The 24,369-nt window shown below is 39.1% G+C and overlaps 6 protein-coding genes across 22 annotated transcripts; 4 read left to right on the top strand and 2 right to left on the bottom strand.

Annotated features, from left to right (window-relative positions):
* The first annotated feature begins 1,394 nt into the window (after positions 1-1,394).
* On the top strand, positions 1,395-1,847 carry LOC106372805 (adenine nucleotide transporter BT1, chloroplastic/mitochondrial-like). Its single transcript, XM_013813081.1, has one exon. The coding sequence runs from the start codon at positions 1,395-1,397 to the stop codon at positions 1,845-1,847; it is 453 nt and encodes a 150-aa protein (XP_013668535.1).
* Positions 1,848-2,129: 282 nt separating this feature from the next.
* On the bottom strand, positions 2,130-7,670 carry LOC106399394 (cellulose synthase A catalytic subunit 1 [UDP-forming]-like). Its single transcript, XM_013839877.3, has 14 exons — positions 7,353-7,670; positions 6,634-6,829; positions 6,388-6,554; positions 6,128-6,242; positions 5,852-6,041; positions 5,462-5,728; positions 4,831-5,176; positions 4,606-4,743; positions 4,396-4,521; positions 4,102-4,314; positions 3,742-4,009; positions 3,464-3,660; positions 3,034-3,384; positions 2,130-2,951 (listed from the first exon to the last, which is right to left on the bottom strand). The coding sequence occupies exons 1-14, from the start codon at positions 7,431-7,433 to the stop codon at positions 2,364-2,366; spliced, it is 3,243 nt and encodes a 1,080-aa protein (XP_013695331.1). The 5' UTR covers positions 7,434-7,670; the 3' UTR covers positions 2,130-2,363.
* Positions 7,671-8,020: 350 nt separating this feature from the next.
* On the bottom strand, positions 8,021-13,255 carry LOC106398330 (peptidyl-prolyl cis-trans isomerase CYP95-like). 3 transcript variants are annotated; one of them, XM_048745223.1, is made up of 14 exons: positions 12,897-13,255; positions 12,436-12,553; positions 12,297-12,351; positions 12,114-12,202; positions 11,792-11,816; positions 11,426-11,464; positions 11,044-11,161; positions 10,799-10,926; positions 10,393-10,708; positions 10,040-10,140; positions 9,668-9,806; positions 8,765-9,571; positions 8,610-8,678; positions 8,021-8,488 (listed from the first exon to the last, which is right to left on the bottom strand). In XM_048745223.1, the coding sequence occupies exons 2-14, from the start codon at positions 12,511-12,513 to the stop codon at positions 8,155-8,157; spliced, it is 2,298 nt and encodes a 765-aa protein (XP_048601180.1). In that variant the 5' UTR covers positions 12,514-12,553; positions 12,897-13,255; the 3' UTR covers positions 8,021-8,154. The 3 variants fall into 3 exon arrangements, with proteins under 3 accessions (XP_048601180.1, XP_048601181.1, XP_048601182.1); XM_048745224.1 differs by having other exon boundaries at positions 12,114-12,207; positions 12,302-12,351; positions 12,897-13,119; XM_048745225.1 differs by lacking the exons at positions 12,114-12,202; positions 12,297-12,351; positions 12,436-12,553; positions 12,897-13,255 and adding an exon at positions 11,903-11,921.
* LOC106402017 (pentatricopeptide repeat-containing protein At4g32430, mitochondrial-like) lies at positions 13,150-15,649 on the top strand. 2 transcript variants are annotated; one of them, XM_048745222.1, is made up of 2 exons: positions 13,413-13,516; positions 13,644-15,649. In XM_048745222.1, the coding sequence occupies exons 1-2, from the start codon at positions 13,413-13,415 to the stop codon at positions 15,466-15,468; spliced, it is 1,929 nt and encodes a 642-aa protein (XP_048601179.1). In that variant the 3' UTR covers positions 15,469-15,649. The 2 variants fall into 2 exon arrangements, with proteins under 2 accessions (XP_013698102.2, XP_048601179.1); XM_013842648.3 differs by having other exon boundaries at positions 13,150-15,649.
* Positions 15,650-18,748: 3,099 nt separating this feature from the next.
* Positions 18,749-22,221, top strand: LOC106375362. 13 transcript variants are annotated; one of them, XR_007318309.1, is made up of 7 exons: positions 18,749-18,923; positions 19,264-19,660; positions 20,108-20,746; positions 21,245-21,344; positions 21,434-21,489; positions 21,656-21,729; positions 21,824-22,221. XR_007318309.1 is itself a non-coding variant. In XM_022694519.2 (5 exons), the coding sequence occupies exons 2-4, from the start codon at positions 19,271-19,273 to the stop codon at positions 21,296-21,298; spliced, it is 1,083 nt and encodes a 360-aa protein (XP_022550240.2). In that variant the 5' UTR covers positions 18,749-18,923; positions 19,264-19,270; the 3' UTR covers positions 21,299-21,344; positions 21,434-22,221. The 13 variants fall into 13 exon arrangements, 3 of the variants coding, with proteins under 3 accessions (XP_022550240.2, XP_013670701.2, XP_013670700.2); XR_007318308.1 differs by having other exon boundaries at positions 21,820-22,221; XR_007318310.1 differs by having other exon boundaries at positions 21,245-21,373; positions 21,820-22,221.
* On the top strand, positions 22,198-24,230 carry LOC106375360 (pentatricopeptide repeat-containing protein At4g32450, mitochondrial-like). Of its 2 annotated transcripts, none has more exons than XM_013815244.3 (2): positions 22,198-22,336; positions 22,441-24,230. In XM_013815244.3, exon 2 carries the CDS (start codon positions 22,500-22,502, stop codon positions 24,132-24,134), a length of 1,635 nt encoding a protein of 544 aa, XP_013670698.2. In that variant the 5' UTR covers positions 22,198-22,336; positions 22,441-22,499; the 3' UTR covers positions 24,135-24,230. The 2 variants fall into 2 exon arrangements, with proteins under 2 accessions (XP_013670698.2, XP_013692986.2); XM_013837532.3 differs by having other exon boundaries at positions 22,266-22,361.
* Positions 24,231-24,369: the final 139 nt, after the last annotated feature.

Genomic DNA, 24,369 nt, shown 5'->3' with positions numbered 1-24,369 from the left:
CATATTATGCCAGTGGACATTGTTTTGTGGGCGATGGAAAATCCTGCTACCTTTTTTCAACCAAGAACATTGGTTGTATTCTATTGGTTGTATACAATGCCCTTGAATCTTTGCTATACAGAAACTACAATGTTTTTGTATTCAAACTGAGTCATCGCAGCCGCCCTCCCGTATTCATTTGGCCAAGTATAAATGATACTGTCAGCAAAGAGGAGTTTTCCAATGGACTGCCTTCTTTGTATAACCACAATTACAATTTTCATAGTTGGCCGACACACGTCTTCTTGTCCGAAGCTCGCAGACCTGATCCAAAGCCAAATGCTTCAATGTAAGTGAGAAACTGTTTGTACATATTAGATTTCTAGTATTACTTTATTGAAATTGTATTGTTGTTATTGTTTTGTCAGGTTTACCGTTTTGCATGTACTGGTTGCTGGACGACTGCCCTTCCAATCCCGATCCCGAGGAGTTTCGTTTTTTGTTTTCCTCAACTATTCGAGAGAAGGGTTATCCTAACTGTGAGTCAGTGAGTGCTTATGTTGACAAGAGCAATTTTTCTGGTGATCTGATCAAGCTTTATCGAAACTCTGGACTGAGGGTGAGATGCGTACCTAAAGATGATGAAATGGAGAAAATCACTCTCATAAGATGCTTTGTTTGATAGTGTTGTTAAAGCTCTTAAAGAGAGGGGTTGCAATGTTCTATCCGAGACTGTTGATTACATGCTCACATTTTGAACCTCACTTTGGTCTCCAAAATGCATATTAGATGGAAGTTACCGTGACGCTCTCCATATGAAGCATTTCACAACAATTTCTCTGCCGTAGAAGTTGCCCACAACCAGCTTAAGAAACAGCAACGTGTATGCCTTTTGTTTTCTTTTCTCTCTTTGTTATTGCCAAAAACCAGTATGCATTGACATTTTCGGTAAACTATGTAATTTATGGATTCAAATGATTTGCTGTTTTATCCGTGCTCTTCCATTAAATCAATTTAGTCCTCCTAACTCGAGTTCAAAATTTAGCAAAATGGGAAAGATATTCTAACCATGAAAGGGCTTTGTGTCTCAGTATGCTGTTATGCCTATGCCATCTTGTTAAAAAAAAATTACTAATATCGGAAATCAGGACCTTATTAGACTAGTGCTTTATGTAATAAGGTGATTATTCACCATCTGGTTGATTTAGAATGTTTCATGCACAGGTCCTTTTCTCAGAGTGTTGCACTAAAAATGAAACCCTCATATGGGGTGCGGCTAGATTTGTCTCAAGATCATATGACCTTGCATTGTCATTAAAGGTTGAACTAACTGTACCTTTGTGGACAAACCCATTGCTTGCTCCTTTGGGCAGTCTTGGTCATTCGTTCCTGGGCTACATATTAGGGGATTTTCGATGCATTTGTCAAAAATTATACGCGAGGAAGGACCCACAGAACTCTACAGGGGTCTTGCTCCTAGCCTTGTCGGAGTTGTTCCATATACAGCTACCAACTACTTTGCATATGATTCCCTAAGAAAAGCATACCGGAGTTTTTCGAGGAAAGAGAAGATTGGGAACATTGAGACACTTCTGATTGGTTCTTTAGCTGGTGCACTATCGAGCACCGCCACTTTCCCCCTCGAGGTGGCTAGGAAGCATATGCAGGTGGCAGCTGTTAGCGGGAGAGTTGTGTACAAGAACATGTTGGACGCTCTGGTGAGAATACTTGAGCATGAAGGTATTCTCGGTTGGTACAAAGGTCTTGGACCTAGTTGCTTGAAGCTGGTACCTGCTGCTGGAATCTCATTCATGTGTTATGAAGCTTGCAAGAAGATACTTGTCGAGAACATCAACCAAGAAGACTGAGTTTTGGAGTTGTATGGCGATTTTTAGAGGTTTTATCAGAGCAACACAGTGGGTGGGTATATTAGGATTCATAGTTCTAAATTTATTACACCACTTGAGATTCCAAGAGATTTTCATTTTTCCATTATGTTCTAGATTCTGGATTAATCTGATTTTGATTCAAATAAGATTATAAGAGGTTACACAATCTTTTCTTTTCTTTTTTGTTGTAAACAACACCTAAGCTTTATATTACAGAAGAGTGCAACTCTTAGGTCTTAACAAGGTGAAGCAAAGTAAATATATAAGAAAAAAATGAATTAAAGATTATCTTTTGTAGACTTATGTATCATTTGGTTTACACATCTTCTCCACTGGAAAAACTATAACATACCAAAATAAATAAGATCATCACAACAGTGACAGCCACCAACAGTTTCATAACTCTCTTGCTACACAGAGAAAGCTAACACTGCATCACCATAACCGCTCGGTTTCACCATAATATGCACACAAAATGTATATAAAAATAAGGGTCTAAAAGACGCCTCCTGGGACAGCATTGGGGTTGGCAGCTGGAATGACAGAGACAAAAGGATTGATCCTGACCCAAAGCAACGAAAAGATGGAGGCGAGAAGAACAGACCAAACAATGACGATGGTTGGCGTTCTGTTCTGTCTTCCAAGCAGACCTTTCAAGAACGGGTAGAGATGGGCAATGACCCATAAGGCGAAGAAAAGCTTCCCAAAGAGCGGACCCCATGACTGGTACCCGCTGTTAATAGCGTAAGAGACACCAGCCACAATGCCAATGAGGTTCACAACTAGGACGGTGGTTGGTGGGATGAGAAGAGCTGTCCATTTGAAGATGTAAAGCTCCGCGAAGTCCCCATCTTCGTCTGAGGCTTTGGATGTGACAGTGAAGTTAGTGTCGATACCCGCAAGTACCTTGAGTAGACCTTGGAAGACTGCAAAAAGATGAGCAGATGTTCCACCGATGACCCAGAACTGCTCGTTTCTCCACCAGTCTTCAATGCTCACACCGCTCCATCTCAGCTCCAGGATTCCAGTCACAGCAATGGAGATGAAGAGAAGAATGAACCAAATACTCGCGTAGTTGCTTATCTGCAACAATGTTGTTATAGCTTTTAAAAACCAGATGATGAACATTGCAAAAACAACTAAGAGTGTGGTCTGTTTCACGAACCTCAGGTATGATGAACTTGTCGGTGATGAGGCAAAAAGCTGGAAGGATACAATAGGCAATGAGAGGGAGAGCTGTGATAGGATAGACAATGGTGTTGATGTAAGCGAGTCTCTCCAAGAGTCTCAACCTTCCTGTATAGCCATACCAGATAGGGCAATGTCTACTCAGAAGAATCTCAATAGATCCCAACGCCCATCGAAGAACTTGGTTCAAACGATCAGAAAGATTGATTGGTGCAGATCCCTTGAACGCAGGTCGTGGAGGATTGCAGTAGATCGACATCCAACCACGGGCGTGCATCTTGAAACCAGTAAGAATATCTTCTGTAACAGAACCATAGATCCAACCAATCTAGCCAAAAAAAAAAAAGATGTCATCAGAGAGGTGACAAAGACAACAGAAGAGCCTGTGGCTGCATTTGAATGCTTACCTCTTTTCCCCATTCAGTCTTGTCCTCATAACCACAGCTTATAACATGAATAGCCTCCTTGAGAAGAGTAGCTGGATTGGTTGTTGGTGGAATGCCACCTTGTTCCATAAAGGTGGCCGCAATAAATACTGGTGACTGACCAAAACGCTTCTCCACTCTCTTCTGGGACATTAGAATAGACCTATCATCATCATATCCTGCATAAACAAGACTTGTTAAGTTTATATCATCATCACATGAACACTTCAAAATTGTTTCACTATGAGCTCATTTCAAACCTTCGAAACCCTCATCGATGTCGTCCATGTTGAAAAGTGGAGCATTGGAATCACTTCTGCTGATGCCTCTCCTTTTTTGATCATAGCTATACTTCTTGCTGTTCTTTCCTTTCTTCCTTGAGCCGCAGCAGCTCTTGACAATGATGTTTGGTTGTAAATCTTCCTCTGTCAAGACAGGATCGTATCCATATAGAGCTTGCCTATTGAAACAACATCCAGTACCCACATATACTGGACCTTGGATACCATCTAACCCCTTCAAGTTAATCTGCAGAAGGTAACGAACATCTAAGTCAGCCCATCAAAAATATGAACAAACGAAAAACAAAGACTGTGTGTGAATGGGGGAGTGAAGCTCACATCGAAGAAGACAATATTCCTGTTGGCGTATCGATCGTGCAAGTCAATACCATCGAAACGCTGTGGGAACTGGACATAGCAGCACTTCTTTCCATAAGCAGGGTCCATCAAGAAACACATGGCTTCTTTAATAGCCTTGCTGTTGTTGAAGTAATGATCACAGTCAACGTTCAGAAGATATGCTCCATTGGTAAGAACAGCAGAAACACGGATCTGTCATAGTAAAGAGAAGCTAAATCAGAGGCATTGAACAAGAGAGGATAATAGAGGACACGGTAGGATAAGTTAACAAACCAAAGCATTCATAGCTCCAGCCTTTTTGTGATGTTGGAATCCAGGCCGCTTTTCACGAGAAACATAGATGAGTCTAGGCAGCTCATTTCCATCGGTATCCAGACCTCCACTGTGGCCTAAGAACACCTGAAATTGAAACAAAACGACGCAGCATAAATAAAATGTCCTGAGATTGTTGTCTTTCATTATTAAGGGATTGCCTCACTGTACCTGGATCATTCCCGGATGATCTCTAGTGTTGTTACCAGGCCAAGGAGTACCATCCTGCATCGTCCAGCCTTCTTCAGGGACTTTCTGTGCTTTAGCAACAAGTGCATTGATCCTCACCTTAAACTCCTCATACTCTCTCTGACATTACAATCCAACAAAACATTATTAGTCAAATCTCTAGTCTCTATAATGGGTGAGAGAAGCAGATGGATTGTTCAAGTGGACCTTCATAGCTCGTCGCTCTTTAACAAAAGAAGGCTGGATCTTGTCCTTCAAGTAGTCTATCTTCTGCGCAAAATAGAACTCAGGCGCCCTTGGTTCGATGCTGAACTTCTTGCAAAACGGCACCCATTTCTTTGCGAACTCGGCAGTTTCAGAAAGAGATTCGAATGTAAGCATCGCTGCACCATCGTCTGAGACGTAACAGGCTACTTTATCCACCGGGTAGTCCACAGCAAGAATCGAGAGAACTGTGTTTGCCGTTACAAGAGGAGGCTCTTTCAGTGGATCCACCGTACTAACAAACACATCAACAGGAGTAAGCTGTGATGGTTCACCGTCTCGGTCATATCTGCAATAGGCAAACAATTAAATATAGTCAGTAAAATAACAAAGCTCTATTTTCAAAAAAAAAACTTCATCAGGGATGATTCAATCATAAACTATTCAGAAACTTTACATAAGGTATCTTTTATACTAAAATGTTAATCACAACCATTTTTAAATGATATTGATATGCATCATTGTCTAAAATGAGACTGAGAAAGTTATCTATAAAAGAACTTTGGAAGAAGGTATCAAATTAGCACACAAAAAAATAAGATAAAGAGTGGGATGCATAGACCTAGAGACCAACCTTATAGCGAGACGGTCAAGATAAGTCTCTCTGTTAATGGGGTACCATTTGGGAAACTGATCAAGAAGCCAAGAGAATGCAAACCAGATCTCACAGATGACTGAGGTCAACCACAACGGGTACGCATCTTTCACAGGGTGAGTTGTACGGTATTGCAAGAAGAATCCCAAGATGATAAGCCGGAGAATAATCACAACCCGATAAGGTGTCAGATGAGAAGGCGGGATAGGCACAATACGGCTCATAGGAAGTCGCGAGTCATCAGCCCTGTAAGCACGAGATCCATAATTGAGTGGAAGGAAACCAAAAAAAAAAACACACACACACACACACGAAACTAGAGCATATAAATAAAGAAAGAAAGACACTGGATCTAGTAGTTCAACTTACATTTGGAGTTCTTCGCCATTGGAACCAGTCCCTTCAATCTCTCCTCCTTTCCCTTCATGATATTTGCCAGTCATCTGTAACATGTTCTTCTCCTGTTTCAGCTTCCAGCCTTCAACTCTTTCTTTCCAGTCAACGTTTCCAAGCCCGTAAGAGTTCAAGTCTTTTGACGGGTCCACGATCCTTACAGGCACTGCAATTTTTTTAGAAAGAGCTATCAGTTATAGAAGAAAAAAAACTATAAAAATGAATATGAATCACATCTAATAATGTGAATACCAGGTTGGCGTGGGTCAATATATGGAGATGAAATGGCGTTCCTGTCACCAGGCCCCAAAGGACCTGATGTAGTTCGCACGGATTGTGTATCAGGCGTGCGAATTTCCCCAGAAACCTGTTTGTATAAGAAAAAAAGGTCAAGGATCTATTGAAAACAGACACAACTAACAACATAAACTATTTATTGATGTTAAGGTTATTCACAATGTAGAAATTCTTGAGCAGTACAAATAGTCTAAAGCGAAAATGTAGGTCGTTACCCCATGGCCATGGGTGAGAAGAGGAATTGGCTGAGAATCATGTCTAGAGGAGGAGGAAAACTCTTCACGGCGTCTCGGCTTGTTAGCTCCTCCCTGGGCGTAACTGAACTCATTCTCGATATCATCAACATCATCCTCATCCTCATCTCCTTCAACACGAGGACTCCCTGCAACATTCCAAAAAAACGAAGTTGTTAAGCACATACAGCAACAAAGACTAAATACAGAAAGAAAAAGATAACTGACCCCTGAGCCGTCTGTATCTAGTCTTGCAGTGAGGGCAGCACTGAGTTCCATCTTTCCTCTCGTACTCATAGCAAGGACGACACACAGGGAAAGCACATTCATTGCAAGCAACAAAGAGATCTCCAGTTTCGGTGAGACCAGCGTGGTCACCACAGATCTGACATATCTCACGGTCCATATTCTTCAAAGGTTTGGACTGCAGTTTCCATCGACGTTGCACCATTGTTAGTTTATTGAGTAAAAGAAACTAAATGTAACAGATCAGTACAGATACTTCTATATACAAGAACCATCTACAAATGAATGAAGAAGGGGCCCCATGCGGATCTAATAGATCTAACTGATCAAAATTACAATAAAGTAAAGTACTGAACTTTGAGAGGCAATGATTCAAAAAAAGAAGCTGAACAGTTAGATCCTTAGATCAAGAATCAAACTCCACCGACAGTTTCCGTGATAAGAAAAACAAAAAAAAAAAAGATGAGTTTTTAAAAATTCATAGATCTGGTAAATGATCACTTTATGACAGCAATAGAAGTCTTGAAGCAGAAAAGTTACTATTTTTAGAAACTTGAGATATAGACTAACCAACTACACACTAACAGAAGCGAAATCTCAGTTAAAGATCTGAATCTGAGTTTCCATGATCCGACATTTGAATGAGATTTAGAACAGAAAAGAAAAAGAAAAATCTAGATGGGATCTAAAATGAAACGAACCCCGCCGTCAGATTCGTGACGGATACGAACGAGCTCGTTTCTCCGGTAAGATCCAGCAACCAAGCCGGAACTGGCCTCCATCGCTGATGAGTTAAGAAGTCAACGAGCCACCGACAAATACACAGAGACAGAGAGATTGCAATTTCAATTCTTTGGCCCGTTCAATACGGCATCTCGAAAACCTCCCTCGAACTCAAAAGAAGATGTTCACACTAACACACTCTCTCTTTCTGTATCTCTTTGTCTGATCTCGGTTTTAACAAATCTGCTGTTTCTTTCTTTTTTTCCTTATTTTTATAATGATGACAAGTGGAGTGGATATTATTTCACCGGAAGTGGTGACGATAGCCTCTTCATCTCTTATTCATCGGCTCGGCTCGTGTATCGGCTTTAGTTATTGTTTCGGTGTTTTTTAGATAGCTGAGCCGTTGGCTTCCTCGCTAGACGCGCTGGCTAGTATATTGTAAGAAAGAAAGAGACAGGACAAAACAAATTATATCATTGTTGATTTTAATTAAAATTAATAAATAGAAGCCACGTTTCACTGGTAACAGCCTGTTTCCTCTTATTCGCCATCATCCGTCGGTGGACGAAAATACTATTGTGATTAATTAAGGTTCAAATTGTTAAATTTAAAAGTTACGGTCGAAAAACCAACAAAATAAAAATGTCGGCAAACATTTAAGTTTATAAAAAAGGCTGGTGGAGAGTCAGAACATATCCCAAACGACACGCTTACAAGACAATGCAGTAGTAACTGCTTCTTAGTCTCGAGCAACAGAACAAAAGGATATGTGGTTGTTTAATCATAGGCAACTAATCTTGCTTTCCCGGCTGAGCTATTACCAGAGGATGACGAGCTCGATTTAGATGGTGATCTCGACACTGATCTTGCTTTCCCTGTCCCAATGGGAGATTTTGAGTATGATCTTGATCTTGATCTTGATCCTGACGGACTTGGACTGCGGCTAGCAGGAGATGGTGATCTTCTCTTGCTATATGGTGAACGGCTGCGGCTTGCAGCAAACGGTGACCTTCTCTTCCTATACGGTGAACGGCTACGAATAGGGCTGCGGCTGTAACGCCGGTGATGACGTGGACCAGAAGATACAGAGCGGCTTCTTCTTCTTCTTAACCTGAGATTAGTTTCAAGTTGTTAAATCACAACAGCCAATTTTATTTGGAAAACCAAACTCACTTATCTATTAAAGAGGCTTTTAGATGTGAAATGGACTTAAAGAGAATAAATGCAAGTACCTTGGAGGTGTTCTTGCTCTTAATGGACTTCTGAACCGTCTCGGAGAGTACCTTCTGTGACTTCGAAACCTACAGATGAATACGTTATCAAAAAAATGGTCCATCATGAGAGTGAGTGGGTGAATGTAACAGAAAAGAGAGTTCGAGATATTCACCTGTCACGGTCACTCCTATCACTTAGGCGATAAGGAGAACGATCAGGAGTTGGAGAGGCTCTGAATCTACGAGCGTAAGAGTATCTCTGGCTAAATCCTCTTCCTCTCCTGATGCGTCCATCAGGAGAAGCGCTTCTTGACAAACTTCTTCTACGGCCAAAAGGACTTCTTCTCCTCGCCTGAATTGGACTTCTACTGATTCTTCTTCTTCTTTCTCCTCTAACAGGACTCCTGCTGATACTTCTCCTGGATGATCGAATCGGACTCCTGCTCACACTCTTCCTAGATGATCGGACTGGACTCCTGCTCACTGATCTCCTAGGTGATATAGAGGGACTCCTGCTCAGGCTTCTTCTAGAAGACCGATCTGGACTTCTGCTAGGTGATCTTGCTCTTCTAAGTGGGCCTCTTCCAAGGCTTGCTGATCTTACAGGGCTCCTGCTTGGGCTTCTGGCCTTCCTACCCCTCACTGGACTTCTGCCAATATCCCTTACAGGGCTCCTCAATGGACTTCTGCTTATACTCCTCGAAAGACTTCTGCTAATATCCCTTTTGGGGCTCATCAATGGACTTCTGCTTATGCTCCTGGAAGGACTTCTACTAATATCTTTTCCCCTTTTCATCAGCACTGGACTTCTACTAACACTTTTGCTAAGGCTTCTCCTCATAAGCCTGCTACTTTCTGGGCTCTTGCTTCTTCTGTTTGTCAAGTTCTTCACTTTCCGTCTAGGACTCTTACTCGGACTCCTCCTAGGACTTATACTTGTACTCTTACTTGTTTTCCTCTTAGGACTCAAACTCCAGCTCCTGCACATCATTTTTTTTTTTTAAAATAAGATTCCGTATGGGAGAAGAGAAAGATAGCACTTTAACTGAGGTTTTATAAGAGATTAGAAACTGGACCTAGATTTGCCAGAATGATCATCAACAATATCATGTTGCCTATCAGATGCATCATCATCCTTGTCAAGCAAATCCGGCCCTTCCTTTTTGTCCTGGTGAAGTGATTCAGCTTCTTTTTGAAACTCTAGTGGAGAATTGCCTGTTTGAATATTGCAGTCAACAACAGTATTATAAGGAAAAATTATTAAACTGACTGTATATAAGTTGGAAAGAAAACGATCAACACGATGCTTAAAGGCATATCGATACTGAAAATATTATGATCAAATGACATACAAAGCATACAAAAAGAACAAAAAATCAGAAAATTTGATGTTTGCAGTAAGCCGTGAATAGAAGCATAAACTCAACTCTGAGCTTTAGAGAGATTACCTGTTCTATTCGAGACTCTGGGTTTCCTCGTTTTTCCCTCAATATCAGCATTAGCATCACTTTCGCTGTTGCCTTCTTCCCCTATAAGATTGTCTGGGGACCTGAAAGGTTGCAGAACAAAGTGAATAACTATGATACTCAACCAGTTAATACTTAAGACTAGTTGCTCCTCAAAACAGATAAGACCCCCTCAAGCAAATGACTGTTGGCTACACATTATTACGTACGAGCGGTTAAAACCGGTTAACTGTGAAGACCAATTAAATCACTAATATTCTCCTAATAAGTAATAAGTACGGCAAATAGAATTTTAGTGATTTAATTCTCCTAATAAGTGTACAAGACGTGCAAACCTTCTTGATTTGCGTTTCGATCTCTTATCACGTATCCTCCGCTTCTTCTCATGGCGCTTATCTCTTCGCTTGGACCGCCTGTGCTTATCTTTCTTCGAACTTCTCTTTCTCTTCTTCCCCCTTTCATGGCTCGAGGAGCTAAGGTCAGAAGACGAATCCGAATCTGACTCACTATCAGATTCTGAGGAATCCGTCTCAGAGTCTGAGGAGCTTTCAGACTCAGATGATGAGTGTCTCCGCCTCTTCTTTCTTCTCTCTCTTGAAGATTTCTTGTGCTTGCTCCTTTTTCGATCATCAATAACATTCTTCTTCTTGTCTGCATTGACAAATCATGCGATGATGAGGATTGGTTATGACTGCAAACTCACTACGTACGTAGCAGTAACCAAAAGTAGAATATTTGTACCTCCAGAATATTCTCCACAACTGATTATTTTCACCGTGACGGTAGGTTTGCCTTCCTCGTCTCCCACACGTTCAATTTTCTTTAGTACCTCTTTCCCTTGAATAAGCTTTCCAAAAACAACATTTTTCCTGATGAGATATAAAACAGTAAGAAATGACGCAATGCCAAACGAAAATCCACAATTACTGAAATGATAGATTAGATATCTAAAAAAAAGAAAGAAAGGAAGGTGACGTTAAGGAGACCTATCAAGTTGGTGATTTGGCCTGAAGGTAATATGAAAGTGTGATCCCAACTTGTCACGTTCGGCAACATCCATGGATAAAAGACCACGCTCGTCATGCCTTAGTTTTGGTGACTCATCTGATAACATCAGAAATTGGTATTACAATTCAACAACATATTTCAGATGAATAATATTAACATATCATCTAGCAATATGACGACAAGCACCAAATATTTAGTAAAGCAATTCCTTCAAAATGAACGTCTATTTGTTGATACAAGTTTAAGCAATGAACGAAAAAGAAAAGAGATATCAGTATCACACACACAATTGACTTCTCATATGTTGCTGGGGTAAACGAAAAGAGATAGCTGATAGAAAAAACGCAATGGTAAACCGACCTGGAAATTTTCCAGCATATATGCTTTCCCCACCAGTACCTGGAAAGTGGATGAATATACAAAGTTGTTCAGAGGATATAAGAATTTTCTAATGTTGACTGCATAAACCAACTGTATGCTTTCTTAAACCTCCACAGGAATCTAATGAATGCAGTTCCACCCAGTAGGCTATCACACTTTTAAAGTTATTATCAGAAAAATGTTGATTACACAAATGAGATTTACTTTCTTAATCACACTAAATAATAATCCGAAAAAACTGTGTGCCACTGATATAAGATCAGAAACGACAGGTATTAATAAATAACTGATATCTCTACTTGAAAAATGCAGGTCAAAAGCCAAACTTAGTGAAAATGTACATACCATCTCGGTTCACAAAGTCGCCAGCCTGAAAAAATAGCCAACAAAGGTTGTTAGACCAGCATAAACCGTGAATTTGTTCGTACATAAAGTGTATTCTTTGCATGAGAAGACCTAAGTTTGAGCAGGAACAACTAGCAGTGCAACCTTAAAACTATATGACATGAAAAGCAGGTGTGACTATCAGACCTGTAGTCCTACAACATAAAGAACAAGAACGAACTAAAAAAGCAAATATCCAAACAATGTTCAAAAAGAAACCAGAGTACAAGACTGCAACAACATCATATCGATAAATTTATAGTTGAAAGATGCAGAAAGTAACCTGTGCTGAGGAGCCTTTCAGAATCCTGTGGAAAAAGGATCCTTTGTAATGTAAAGGTTTTCCACTTCTGGGTCCGATTCCTTTCTCCCCTGTATAATAGATTTTACAAGGAAAGATAAATGTCAAACAATTAAATTTATATACAGCAACGAAGTAACAGGCTTAGCAAGACAGGAAACAAACCTGTACATAGCGCACGGAAATTCTCTGACGTCTTGGGAGCAACATCAGGGAAAAGCTAAAGAAACAAAGTTCAAATGTTCAACACTTTAGCTTTGTCAAGAAAAAAAATACAAGCAAGAGAACCAAAACAGCATGGCACCTCAAAAACCATAGTCTCAGCTGGATCTCCATCAATGCATACATCCATATAAACCTGCGGATTCTTCTTTTTCGCCATGCCCTTTTAGTATATAGCTCAAGCGATCCAGAGGTCAGACCTGTAAACACACATAGAACACAAAAGAGACTTGAATATCAAATCGTCCTGAAATAAACCCACTACAGTCAGTGACAAATGACCAAAAATTTAGAAAACTTCTAGACACATCAATTAACAATGTCATTTCTACACAAAATCATGCTCACAACTACTCAAAACTAACACGGACAAAAAGATTCCCACAAGAGTTTATGCCAACAAATAAACTAAACTGATCGTATCAGTGGAGAAAATTGTGAAAATCATGAAAAAAAAAAAATATCAGAGAATCAAGTTTTTCAAACATCAAAATTCCACTGCAAATCGGCGAGCAGAGGACAAAAGAATCGCTAGGGTTTTACCTGAGAAAACCGCCGAGCCACAAGTATAGAATGACTGAGAGCTGGAGGAAAAAAAACCTAGCGGACACTTTAAAAAGAACAAACACCAGCTTGTCCGAATTGCCCTCAATCTCGATCGTAATTTACAACTTTACCCTCAAAACTCTATTTTTTTTTTGCTCCGTCCGTCGTACACCGTTCCCAACAGCAGCTAACACCTCGCTTCTTTCTCCGGTTGTTCGCTAATTAGAATCCGGCAAGCTTCCTTCTTCTCATGACCCTTCTGAGTTATTTACACTGTACTCCCTCAAAGTCTTTTCCTTTTCGAATTTTTCGCTATCATTTGATTAGTGCACACAAGCTGTTCGATGGAAGTTCCCAAAGAAACGCGACAACCTACATTAACCATTCAATCAGCGAATCCTTACGTAGAGGCTCTCCTTCGCAAGCACTTGCGATCTTCAGTAAGAATCTCCAGCTGGGGTTATCTGGTCGTAATATTATAAACGAGGTCACTCTTTGCTTAGCTCTCAAAGCATGTCGTGGAGACACGAAACTTGGTTGCCAAGTCCACGGGTTTTCGATAACCTCTGGTTTCACTTCCTTCGTCTGCGTTTCAAACGCTGTGATGGGAATGTACCGTAAAGCTGGTCGGTTTGACAATGCTTTGTGCATATTTGAGAGTCTGGTTGATCGTGATGTTGTTTCTTGGAACACTATACTCTCTGGGTTCGATGAAGATCAAGTTGCTATGAGTTTTGTTGTTAGGATGAGATCTGCTGGAGTGGTTTTCGACGCGTTTACTTACTCCACGGCTCTTTCCTTCTGTGTGGGCTCTGAAGGGTTTGGTTTAGGATTGCAGTTGCATTCTATTGTGGTGAAAACAGGTCTGGAGAGTGATGTTGTGGTTGGGAACTCGTTTATAACAATGTACTCGCGTGGTGGGAGTTTCAGAGATGCTAGGAGAGTCTTTGATGAGAAGGTGGTTAAGGATATGATTACATGGAACTCTCTATTGTCGGGACTTTCTCAAGGAGGTAATCTCGGGTTTGAGGCGGTGCTTGTGTTCAGGGAGATGATGAGAGAAGGTGTGGAGCTTGACCACGTGTCTTTTACTAGCGTGATCACGACTTGTTGCCACGAAAATGATCTGAAGATAGCTAGGCAAATCCATGGTTTGTGCTTAAAAAGAGGCTATGCGACACTTGTTTCCGTTGGTAATATGCTGATGACGAGTTACTGGAAGTGTGGTGTTGTAGAAGCTGCGAGATCAGTGTTTGACGAGATGAGCGAGAGGAATGTTATCTCGTGGACAACGATGATCTCCGCGAATAAAGACGACGCTGTGTCTATCTTTCATAAGATGAGGTTAGATGGAGTGTTCCCTAACGAGATCACCTTTATTGGTTTAATCAACGCTGTTAAGTGCAATGAGCAAATCAAAGAAGGGGTCAAGATTCACGGTATATGCATCAAGACTGGCTTTGCTTCGAAACCGTCTATTGGCAACAGTTTCATCACAATGTACGCCAAGTTCGAGGCGTTGGAAGATGCCAAGAAGGCGTTCGATGAGATAAATGTCAAGGAGATTATCTCCTGGAACGCTATGATCTCCGGATTTGCTCAAAACGGATTCTCACTAGAAGCACTCAGGATGTTCTTATCAGCAGCAGCGGAAGCAACTCCGAATGAATACACTTTCGGAAGTGTGTTAAACGCGATAGCTTCCGCGGAGAATATATCTCTGAGGCATGGTCAGCGTTGCCATGCTCATATACTAAAGTTGGGTTTAAACAGCTGTCCCGTTGTTTCGAGCGCGCTTCTTGATATGTACGCCAAGCGTGGGAGCATCGATGAGTCAGAGAAAGTCTTTGACGAGATGTCTGAAAAGAACCAGTTTGTTTGGACATCGATAATATCAGCTTACTCAAGCCACGGGGATTTTGAATCAGTGATGAACTCGTTCCAAGAGATGGTTAGCGAGAACATAGCACCAGACCTGATCACGTTTCTCTCTGTGTTGACAGCTTGTAATAGAAAAGGTATGGTGGACAAAGGGTATGAGATTTTCATCTCGATGACTAAAGACTACAGCCTTGAGCCGTCACATGAGCATTACTCGTGTATGGTCGACATGCTTGGCCGAGCTGGGAGATTGAAAGAAGCGGAGGAGCATATGAGTGAGGTTCCTGGAGGACCGGGAGTGTCGATGCTGCAGAGCATGCTGGGGTCTTGTAGGCTGCACGGGGACTCGAAAATGGGAGAGAAAGTGGCTGAGCTTGTTATGGAGATGGAACCGAAGTTGTCTGGTTCTTATGTTCAGATGTATAACATCCATGCAGAGATGGGACAGTGGGAAAAAGCTGCGGAGATTAGGAGGAAGATGAGGAAGAGAGAGGTGAAGAAAGAAATAGGAACCAGCTGGGTTGATTTTATTGGCAGTGATGGTTCTTTGACGACGATAGGTTTCTCTTCAGGTGATAAGTCTCATTCGAAATCTGATGAGATTTATAGAATGGTGGAAACTCTTGGTTTGGAGATGGATTTGGAGGAGGAGGTTGCACGTTCAGGGCTTTTATTCAGAGTTGTTTAAAGAACGTTGAAGTTGAAATCAAAATCTAGAAACGTTAGTTGTTGGAACACACTGAGTGTGAGTATACATGATTGATTATATTTGTTTTTTTTTTTTCTTTCATCTACCTGTATCTGTTTTGTAAGGACTAGGCCTGAGCATTAGAGGATCCATATTGCAAAATGCAAATTTTTGGTATCAATTCCGGTACCGGGTAGTTCGGGTGGGGTTTAGAGCCTTAGAGGATCCATATTGCAACATGCAAATATTTGGTTCGGGTAGTTTCGGGTTTGGATCGGTATGGGTCAGGTTCGGTCGGTTTTTGATAATTTAAATTTTCAAATATTTTTGGATATTTTTAAGATTTTTAAATTATAAATGTATATATTTGGTTATGTTATATATCATTAACTATGTTAAGATCTGCGCCTTGCGCGGAATCAGCATTATACATAAAAATTATTTTATGTATTAAATATTTTTACATATTATGAAATAATAAATATATATTAAATAATTAAAAGTCAATAACTAATAAATATATAAGTAAATTGGTGCGAACATATAAATCAATTTTATTAATCAAAAAATATTTTTTTTATATTTGATAGGATATGTAATTAAATTTAAATGATACTACCATAGATAATATATTTTAGTATATTTTTAATATTAATGTCTATTAAATGATGATTTCTACTCATATAGTTTTTTGATCATTTGTATCTTTTATAGAAAAAAATTTAAATTAGTGATAACAAAATTTTCATTGTGGGATTAATAGTTTTATTAATTTATAATTTAAAAAAAAAATAAGTTGTCAATGATCGCTCAAAAATTTTATCAAAAAAATTGTTCAAAGCAAATTTTGAAAATAAAATATTGTATTTTATATGGTTTATAGTTTAATTTAAAATGATATATATATTAATCTTAATAATTAATTAAATTAGACTTTTTAATTATATAATTTTTGTAATCATTTGTATATTGTCATAACAAAAATTTTAAATCATGGATCATAAAATTTGAATGTGAGACTTTAACAGTTTAAGTAATTTATAGCCATTTGTAAAAATTCAAAATATAACATATACATAAAAATCTAATTTTTATTATATGATTATTGTGGTTGTTTAATTTATTTAATAGTTTAAAATAAAACAAATATGATAGAAGATACACTATTTTTTATCAAATCTTTATTATTCAAAATCATTAATTTCCATATATACTTTAGCCACATTAGGTAATTCCGTAAATTTTATTTAAGGAAATAATAAAGTACATTAATGATGAATTTATTGTTAGTTTGATAAAAAACTTATTATATAATTAGATGGACCAACATATTTCTCTAATGATTCTAAGAATCATTCTAGTGATGACATGTGGCTACAAAAAGAAGTTGTAATGCTTCTCAAATAATATATAGGGAATGTTTTATATAATCTTGTACCTACTCATTTTTTGTTTTGGTTCGGTTTGGTTATTTCGAAAATAAGTATAAAAACCATTTGGTATTTGAAGGTTTTGGTTCTGTTTCGGTTTGGTTCTGTTCCGGTTTGGGTTTAGTAAGGAGTAAGGACCATGGTCCATGCTAAACCGGTTTAACATGATCTTCAGATTTTGAACTCATTTACCGGTACGATTGTTTGTTAAGCTAACGAAGCCATAACAGAATATGATGGCGTTAAGGTATGAGTTTGGTGTGTGTTTGGACTCTTGTTCACGTCTCATTTACATTTATCACTGTTTAGTTCATCTGTGAATAAAGATAATATTTTTCTTAAGTAGCTTTGAAATTATTCTTAAGCAACTTAAAAAGAGGGTGGAAGGGGAGAATGTTTACGTCGTCGATAACCTCATTCTTCGGATATTCCTAAACACGTTAACCTTACCCCCACTTGAGAACCCTCTTTGCACTTTCCCTTCTAGTAATACTACTTCTATTTTTCATTGATAACGACTTTGACTCTATCAAAGCTTTTTCTCATGGATGTTTTTTTATTCATAACTCAAATATGACTTATTACTTGATATTTATGATCACCTATTAAAGAATTTAAAATGTAGAAAATTCTTATTCATTAATCATTACATTATGCTTTTGTGGTCAGTTATAATATAAGACTTTTGTTTTATTATTTATTTGCTACATACCAAATAACTTTCCACCAGTGTTTGATACTAAATCGTATTTTCTGTAGCAGGACTCGAATGGTGGTTGAAACTTCAAACTAAAGCACATTCAACTTAACGTTCAATTATAGTACTATTATTAACTCCAAAACTCATCTCCAAGTTACTATTCAGGAAAACAAGTTGTTGACATGTTTATGTAGCTGTGTGATCTTTAGGGTGATTCAATGCTGAGAAGAAGTGAAAAACGAAAGATACGATAATCTTTTCGACTTTGAAGTAAAGATTCAAGTGTATTGAGTAAAGTAACTAGACAAGCAAGTGTATCAGATTCATTTTGCTGTACATAATGTTGATTGGATCTCTAACTGTGCAGCACATAGTTGGTGACTTCTTATAAAGTAGACATGTAGCAGGTAGATTTGCGGACGTTAGTGATTGTAACAGACTCTTCTAGGCAAGTTCGACGGCCTGTGAATACATGTCCCCTATAACATAGTCAATAGTCAAATGTGTAACACATATCAGGGATTATTGTAATCTTTCTTTTTGTGGAAAGATCTGCCTCTGACTTCTCGCGAATAAATCGTTGTAACAATTTTAGGATTTGGTCTTATCTTTACAATGTAAAAATCATATGAAAGTAATTACATAATTTTTAAATAGAATAGAAATGCTTTATGCTTTACTAATCTCAGCATATACGTTTTGCCATGCAAGTAATTTTGCTTTTGCCAACTGTGTATTTCATGTGATGATTTGTTATTTCTCTATATATATGATCAAGAAATTTGTTCACGAGAAAATTAGTTTTATGATAGTGGTTACTTGTTCAAGTATATATCAAAAGTATAATTAAAAGGTGAAACGAATATATATTGCGTAAGCAAAACGAGATAAGTCTTGAGTGTACGATACATATCAATTTACAAGCTGTATAGTTAATTTTAGTAAATCAAATATTGTAGACCCTGTTAAAAAGCATGGACGTGTATGAAAATAAGTTCATGATCTGTCAATTAAACGCGCGTGTGCACGGCGAGTGAAAAACGTATTTAATTTTTTACTAATCAAAACCGTCATTAATGTAAATGGGTTGTTTCTCCTATTTCTGGTTAAAAGATTTTTAACTTAAATCCCACGTCACGAAATTAAAAATAAAAATATAAATTACGTAACGCCCAATTAGCTCTTTCCATATTCTCCATTACCCGAAACCCTAATCCCCAAATTTCTCTTCCAATCACAAAATATCTGAGAAAAAAAAAATCGAAACAGATTAAATTCGAAAGTTTCCGGCGATCAAAGTCTCTCTCCTTCATACATTCCACAAGGTGACGATGATGATGATCTCTTCTTCGATTTTGTTTCATTCCTAGTGTTTGATCTCCAAAATTGGATCGAGATTCCTTGCTTAGTTTAATTGATTTCACGGCTTCAAAGTTGTTATGAATCTGTTTTGGATTGATCTCGTTGCTTTGATTTTGTTATTTCCTGTTGAATGATTCGATTTTAATTTGATATTGGATTATTACATAAATACATTTTTAATTTTGATTTTATTTAGAGTCTTTTCTTGAAATCTATGTTACTGAGCTTCGATCTTTTTTTTTTTTTGTTCAAAGAGCTTCGATCATAACTGTTGCGATTGTATCTTTTTTTTTTTTTTCGCAGTTTTATAATGAGATTCAAAAAAGGAAGTAGAGTTGAGGTGTTTAGCAACAAGGAGGCACCTTACGGTGCGTGGCGATGCGCTGAGATCATCTCGGGGAATGGACACACCTACAACGTTAGGTTCTTCTCTTTCCACGAGGAGGCTGTCATGGAGAGAGTTCCAAGGAAGGTGATCAGGCCGTGTCCTCCGCAAGTTGATGTTGGGCGATGGGAGGCTGGTGAGTTGGTGGAGGTTCTTGATAGCTTCTCATGGAAAGCCGCCACGGTTCGACAGGAGCTGTGTGGGAACTACTATGTGGTTCGGTTGCTTGGGACTCCTGCGGAGTTTACGTTTCACAAGGCTAACGTCAGGGTTCGACAGTCTTGGCAAGATGAGAGATGGGTTGCGATTGGAAAGGTAATTGCTTTTATCTTATGTTCTGTTCTGATTTTTCAAAACTAACACTTGTCAATGTCTTCTTTTTTTGTCTTGTCTCATTAAGATCTCCTGATTGATCCTCTGACTCTAAGCATAGGTGGTTGGAGCCTTGGAGGCAGGGCCTGCCCTGAGACTTAAGGGGGCCATTGGCTATTTTTAAAAATTTCAACTAAATTTTTTTTTACAAATTTAGGGGCCTAAAAAAATATTTTTTTGTCTATATATATTTTTCTGCGAATTTTTGTGGGCCTAAGACGAATGTTTCAACAGGCTTGGCCAATAACCGACCCTTGTTGGAGGTGCCGATTTGCATTAGTGGCGATTTGCATAGTCACTGAATTATATTGATCGTTTTGAAATAATCTTTCACTAATTTGGTAATGAGCATTAACGTTAACTAACTGTGTTGTAAACTTTTTTTTTCAGATATCAGGTTCTGTGAAGTCATCCTTACTGACTGGATCAGACGTACAACGGAAGCTGAAGCCCCAAGTGAACAGCAAACGTCTACAGGAGCCTAGTGTCGTCTCTGCTAGAATGTTGAAGAGGCCGTCACCTCACAACTGGCCTGAGTGTGCTGAATCATGCACTGGAAACACTAAGAAGATACGATCACTGGAAGCGCCTTCCTCTAAGAATGGCGAAACTGGTTGCTGTCAAATGGTCAGGGTAAGATCAAAAGGTTCTAGTGAGGGTGTTCGTGCAGGAAGCTTAGTCGCTGACGATTGTTTTGATAGCGATGCAACTTCAGTTGGTAGTTGTAGCGCTGCTAGTGATGATGATGAGAGTAACATGCCACCTTGTATGCTAGATGGCTCTGGACCACAGGCAGACTCATGTAGCAGCGAGGCTGAATCTTTTTGTGGACTTAGGGAAGAAGCAAGGCGGAAGCATTCATTAGCAGGTGGTGATGGAGTAAGAAGGTCGTGTAGGTCAGAACTATATACTTACCGCAGTACATTGGGGGACTTATTCGCTTCTGGTCCCTTGAGTTGGGAACAAGAAACATCGTTAACTGATCTCCGTCTTTCTCTAAATATATCAGATGATGAACATTTGATGGAGGTAAAAAATTTGATATCTGCTGGTACCCGCAGTCAATTTTGCTAGTATCAATCAGAAATTAATTCTTTTTTCTTTTTGTCCTGGCCATATTTCCCTGCAACGTGGAATCATTCAACTGTCATATATCGTTTCTTTCCCAGTGGATTTGATATTGAGTGTATAGTCACAGCAGAATATAAGTATGTACTGAAACTCTGATTAGAATGAAAATTTCCGAGGTTCATTATGGTGTTCTTTTCTACTATTTTGTTAGTTCATTTATTGTAATTCCTGAAGGAAGTTAAAGCAAAATTCAATGTATACAATACTCTGAGATATCATATTTTGAAGGGCTGTTAATATGGTGCTTTCTTTCAATTTTGTACAGTATGATTTTATGTTATGTGGCACTCTGTGTTGATATACTTGACTCTATCCTGTTACTTGTGGCAAGATGGGTCAGTCGTATTTTTCCTAGTCATCCTCTGGACATTATTGATTTTCCCCTGCGTTTTTCAGGAACATTGTCGCCTTGTCCGAGGCATGCAAGACCTTTTGCTTTTAGAGGTCTAACTCTGATGCTGGGGTTTACGGCTTCTCCCTTTTGGCCATATGAATGGTGCAATACCATTCCCGTTCTTCAAAAACGTAACTGGCTTTTATGCTATTTTCATTTTGTCGCTATCTTGATATGGCGACTTATTGCAGGTGTCCTGGAGTTTGGCTTTGTCCACAGGGCTAGAAAGCTGTGGTGCTTTGAGCAGGTTTCCTTATATATTTACAGTCTGGTTGGATTAAATTTACTGATAACATGTCAAGATCGAGTAATTTCTCCTTAGCCCTTTCTAGTTCACTAGTTATATCTTGCGGTGCCTTCATTTTTTGGGTATTGTTTCTCTTCTGATTGCTTATTTGAACTGCATGATGTAGATGCTACCATGTCTAACTATGATTAGGCGCATAGTCCATTCTTTTTGGAAATAAGCGTTGTGGCTTGGTGAGAGGTAAGAGTGAAAGGGCTTTGAATAGGGTTAATGCTCATCTAGACAACGTGTTGATTCCTTATTCTGATTTGTTCTCACATTTTTGCTTAGTTAGTCGCCTATCCGTTGTGAAAATTCTCCAAACTCACTCTTCAGATCTCTCAAGCAAAGCTAGTTGTTCAGATCTCTCAAGCAAAGCTAGTTGTTTGCAATGTTAGTCTCAACTCTAGTTGTTTCCTTACATGTGATGATGTTACTGTTATGCCGTGTGTTCTTTTTTTGTATGGGTTACTTGCTTCCAAGAGGACATGTTTGCATCAACAACATGAGAAAGTAAAAGCAATCAAGTCATGTACTTGCAAGTTCATTTTTTATATTAAACACAATGTCCTCCCTCACTGGATGAAAGATTTGTGTTATGTTTGTAATGAAGTTGATTAATATTATTTTATTATCTTGGGATGTACAAGCTAAAAGATTCAATATTTACTTAAATAGTAAATTTGTTAATAATTAGAAGATTTAATCCTTTTTCTACCCATCATAAAGTGTAGCTGCTAGAAAAACCCTTCATCATCACTTCTAAATCTCTCTTCCGACCACAATATGGATGGTATGCGAATGATTGGTACTAAATCATCATCTTTTACGTCGTAATTTACTTTTTCCTTCACTGTAATTTCATTTCATCAAGTCGTCCCCGAGTTTCACCTCTTTCCGTTTCTTTCACAGATTAAATTAAAGGCGGTCTTTTTGTCTGCTCAACCCTTGTCGGATTCCATTTCCGGTAAATGGGTTTTGTCCCGACAATGATATACACGGGTAGAGGTTCGCTTTTCAGCTCCACCAGTAAGCTACGCCATCCCTTTTCATGTGATTCACTGAAACCTCTCGGTCCTCTGTTGAGAAATCTAAGCACAGCTGCGGAGAGATTGGGTTCCCTAAACCCTAATCCAACTGGTACTTCTTCAAATCAAGTTGACTTCGTGAATAGAGATCAGTACGTTGGTGGGTTTCAGCAGAATTCATATGGGCAGAGCTTAAACCCAGATTATCCCCCTGTTTCTAGTCAGAATCCGAATGGGTTTTATCAAAGCAGTGATCTTTTTGACCAGAGACATCGAAATTGGCTAAGTGGTAGTGATGATTGTTCCTCGTATGGTAATTACAATCAGGAGAATGCAGGTTTTGTTCACTCGCCGAGCCAGAGTTGGACTAGTCCTCCTAACCAGAGTGATCCGCAAGTCCAGTCTCATCAAGATAATAGTGGTTATGACTCATTGGATGCGCTTTGCAGAGAAGGTAATGTGAAAGAAGCAGTTGATATCATCAAATCATGGAGAAATCAGGGTTATATTGTGGATTTACCCAGGCTTTTGTGGATAGCTAAGCTATGTGGAGATGCACAAGCTTTACAAGAAGCAAAAGTCGTTCATGAGTTTATTACTTCTTCGGTTTCTCCTGCGGACACCAGCGCTTACAACTCTGTAATAGAAATGTACTCTTGTTGTGAGTCCGTGGAAGATGCGTTATCCGTTTTCGAGAGTATGCCTGAGAAGAACTCGCAGACTTGGTGTATTATCATAAGGTGTTTGGCCAAGAATGGACACGAAGAGGACGCCGTTGATATGTTCTCTCGTTTTAAAGAAGAAGGGAACAGACCCGATGGGGAGATATTCAAAGAGGTCTTCTTTGCGTGCGGTGTGCTTGGTGACGTTAACGAAGGGCTGCTTCACTTTGAGTCTATGAGGAGAGACTACGAGATCGTTCCTGATATGGAACATTACGTGAGCGTTGTTAAGATGTTGGCCGAGCCTGGTTACTTAGATGACGCGTTGAGGTTTGTTGAGTTGGTGGAACCAGATGCTGTTGATTTGTGGGAGACGTTGATGAATCTTGCACGCGTTCACGGGGATTTAGACCTCGGCGACAAATGTCAAGACATGGTTGAGAAGCTTGATGCGAGTAGACTGAGCAAAGAATCAAAGGCGGGTTTTGTCCCTGTCGAATCATCAGACACAGCGAAAGAGAAGCTACAGAGGATGGCGACAAGGGATAACTTCAGGGCTGGAGATATATCTCTTCCGGAAAACAGAGAATACTACATGGCGTTGAAGAGTTTGAAGGAGCATATGGTGGAGCTTGGTTACGTGCCCGAGTCCAGGCTTGCATTGCACGACGTGGACCAAGAGAGCAGAGACGAGAACCTTTTTAACCACAACGAGAGGTTCGCTTTCGTCTCGTCGTTTCTCAACACTCCTGCGCGTTCTGAAGTACTAGTGAGGAAGAATCTACGTGTTTGCATTGATTGCCACAACGCATTGAAACTGATGTCGAAGATAGTTGGGAGACGGTTGATCTCGCGGGATGTCAAGAGGTATCACCATATGGAAGATGGTGTTTGCTCTTGCAGAGACTATTGGTGATCAAAATTAGCGTTTTGCTTTTGACTTGGTTTAGAGAGTGGCAAAACATTAGACATTTACTTATATAATATTAAGTTTTATTTTAAAATATCCTAATTTAAAATAATAGATTTACCATTATGCATTGGAACATGATTTTATTATAATAAAAAATATTTTTAAAATAATAAGATATTAAAAATAGTATTCCTTCCGTTTCCGAAAGTAAGATTTTCTAGAGTGTGCACGCTTATTA

Source organism: Brassica napus, chromosome C1, assembly GCF_020379485.1.
Source record: "Brassica napus cultivar Da-Ae chromosome C1, Da-Ae, whole genome shotgun sequence".
Lineage (NCBI taxonomy): Eukaryota > Viridiplantae > Streptophyta > Magnoliopsida > Brassicales > Brassicaceae > Brassica > Brassica napus.
The sequence above is the reverse complement of the archived record's forward strand: the minus strand, read 5'-3'. Positions and strand labels throughout refer to the sequence as shown.

Coding starts and splice junctions, on each gene's coding strand:
- LOC106372805 (XM_013813081.1), top strand. CDS start 1,395: ATGCATTTGTCAAAAATTATACGCGAGGAAGGACCCACAGAACTCTAC.
- LOC106399394 (XM_013839877.3), bottom strand. CDS start 7,433: ATGGAGGCCAGTTCCGGCTTGGTTGCTGGATCTTACCGGAGAAACGAG. Junction 5,729..5,851: donor AATGGCGAAGAACTCCAAAT/GTAAGTTGAACT, acceptor TCGTGCTTACAG/GGCTGATGACTCGCGACTTC. Junction 4,010..4,101: donor GGAATATTGTCTTCTTCGAT/GTGAGCTTCACT, acceptor TACCTTCTGCAG/ATTAACTTGAAGGGGTTAGA.
- LOC106398330 (XM_048745223.1), bottom strand. CDS start 12,513: ATGGCGAAAAAGAAGAATCCGCAGGTTTATATGGATGTATGCATTGAT. Junction 10,709..10,798: donor TTGTGGAGAATATTCTGGAG/GTACAAATATTC, acceptor TTGTCAATGCAG/ACAAGAAGAAGAATGTTATT. Junction 10,141..10,392: donor TCGAAACGCAAATCAAGAAG/GTTTGCACGTCT, acceptor GCAACCTTTCAG/GTCCCCAGACAATCTTATAG.
- LOC106402017 (XM_013842648.3), top strand. CDS start 13,150: ATGACCCTTCTGAGTTATTTACACTGTACTCCCTCAAAGTCTTTTCCT.
- LOC106375362 (XM_022694519.2), top strand. CDS start 19,271: ATGAGATTCAAAAAAGGAAGTAGAGTTGAGGTGTTTAGCAACAAGGAG. Junction 19,661..20,107: donor GATGGGTTGCGATTGGAAAG/GTAATTGCTTTT, acceptor TTTTTTTTTCAG/ATATCAGGTTCTGTGAAGTC. Junction 20,747..21,244: donor ATGATGAACATTTGATGGAG/GTAAAAAATTTG, acceptor TGCGTTTTTCAG/GAACATTGTCGCCTTGTCCG.
- LOC106375360 (XM_013815244.3), top strand. CDS start 22,500: ATGGGTTTTGTCCCGACAATGATATACACGGGTAGAGGTTCGCTTTTC.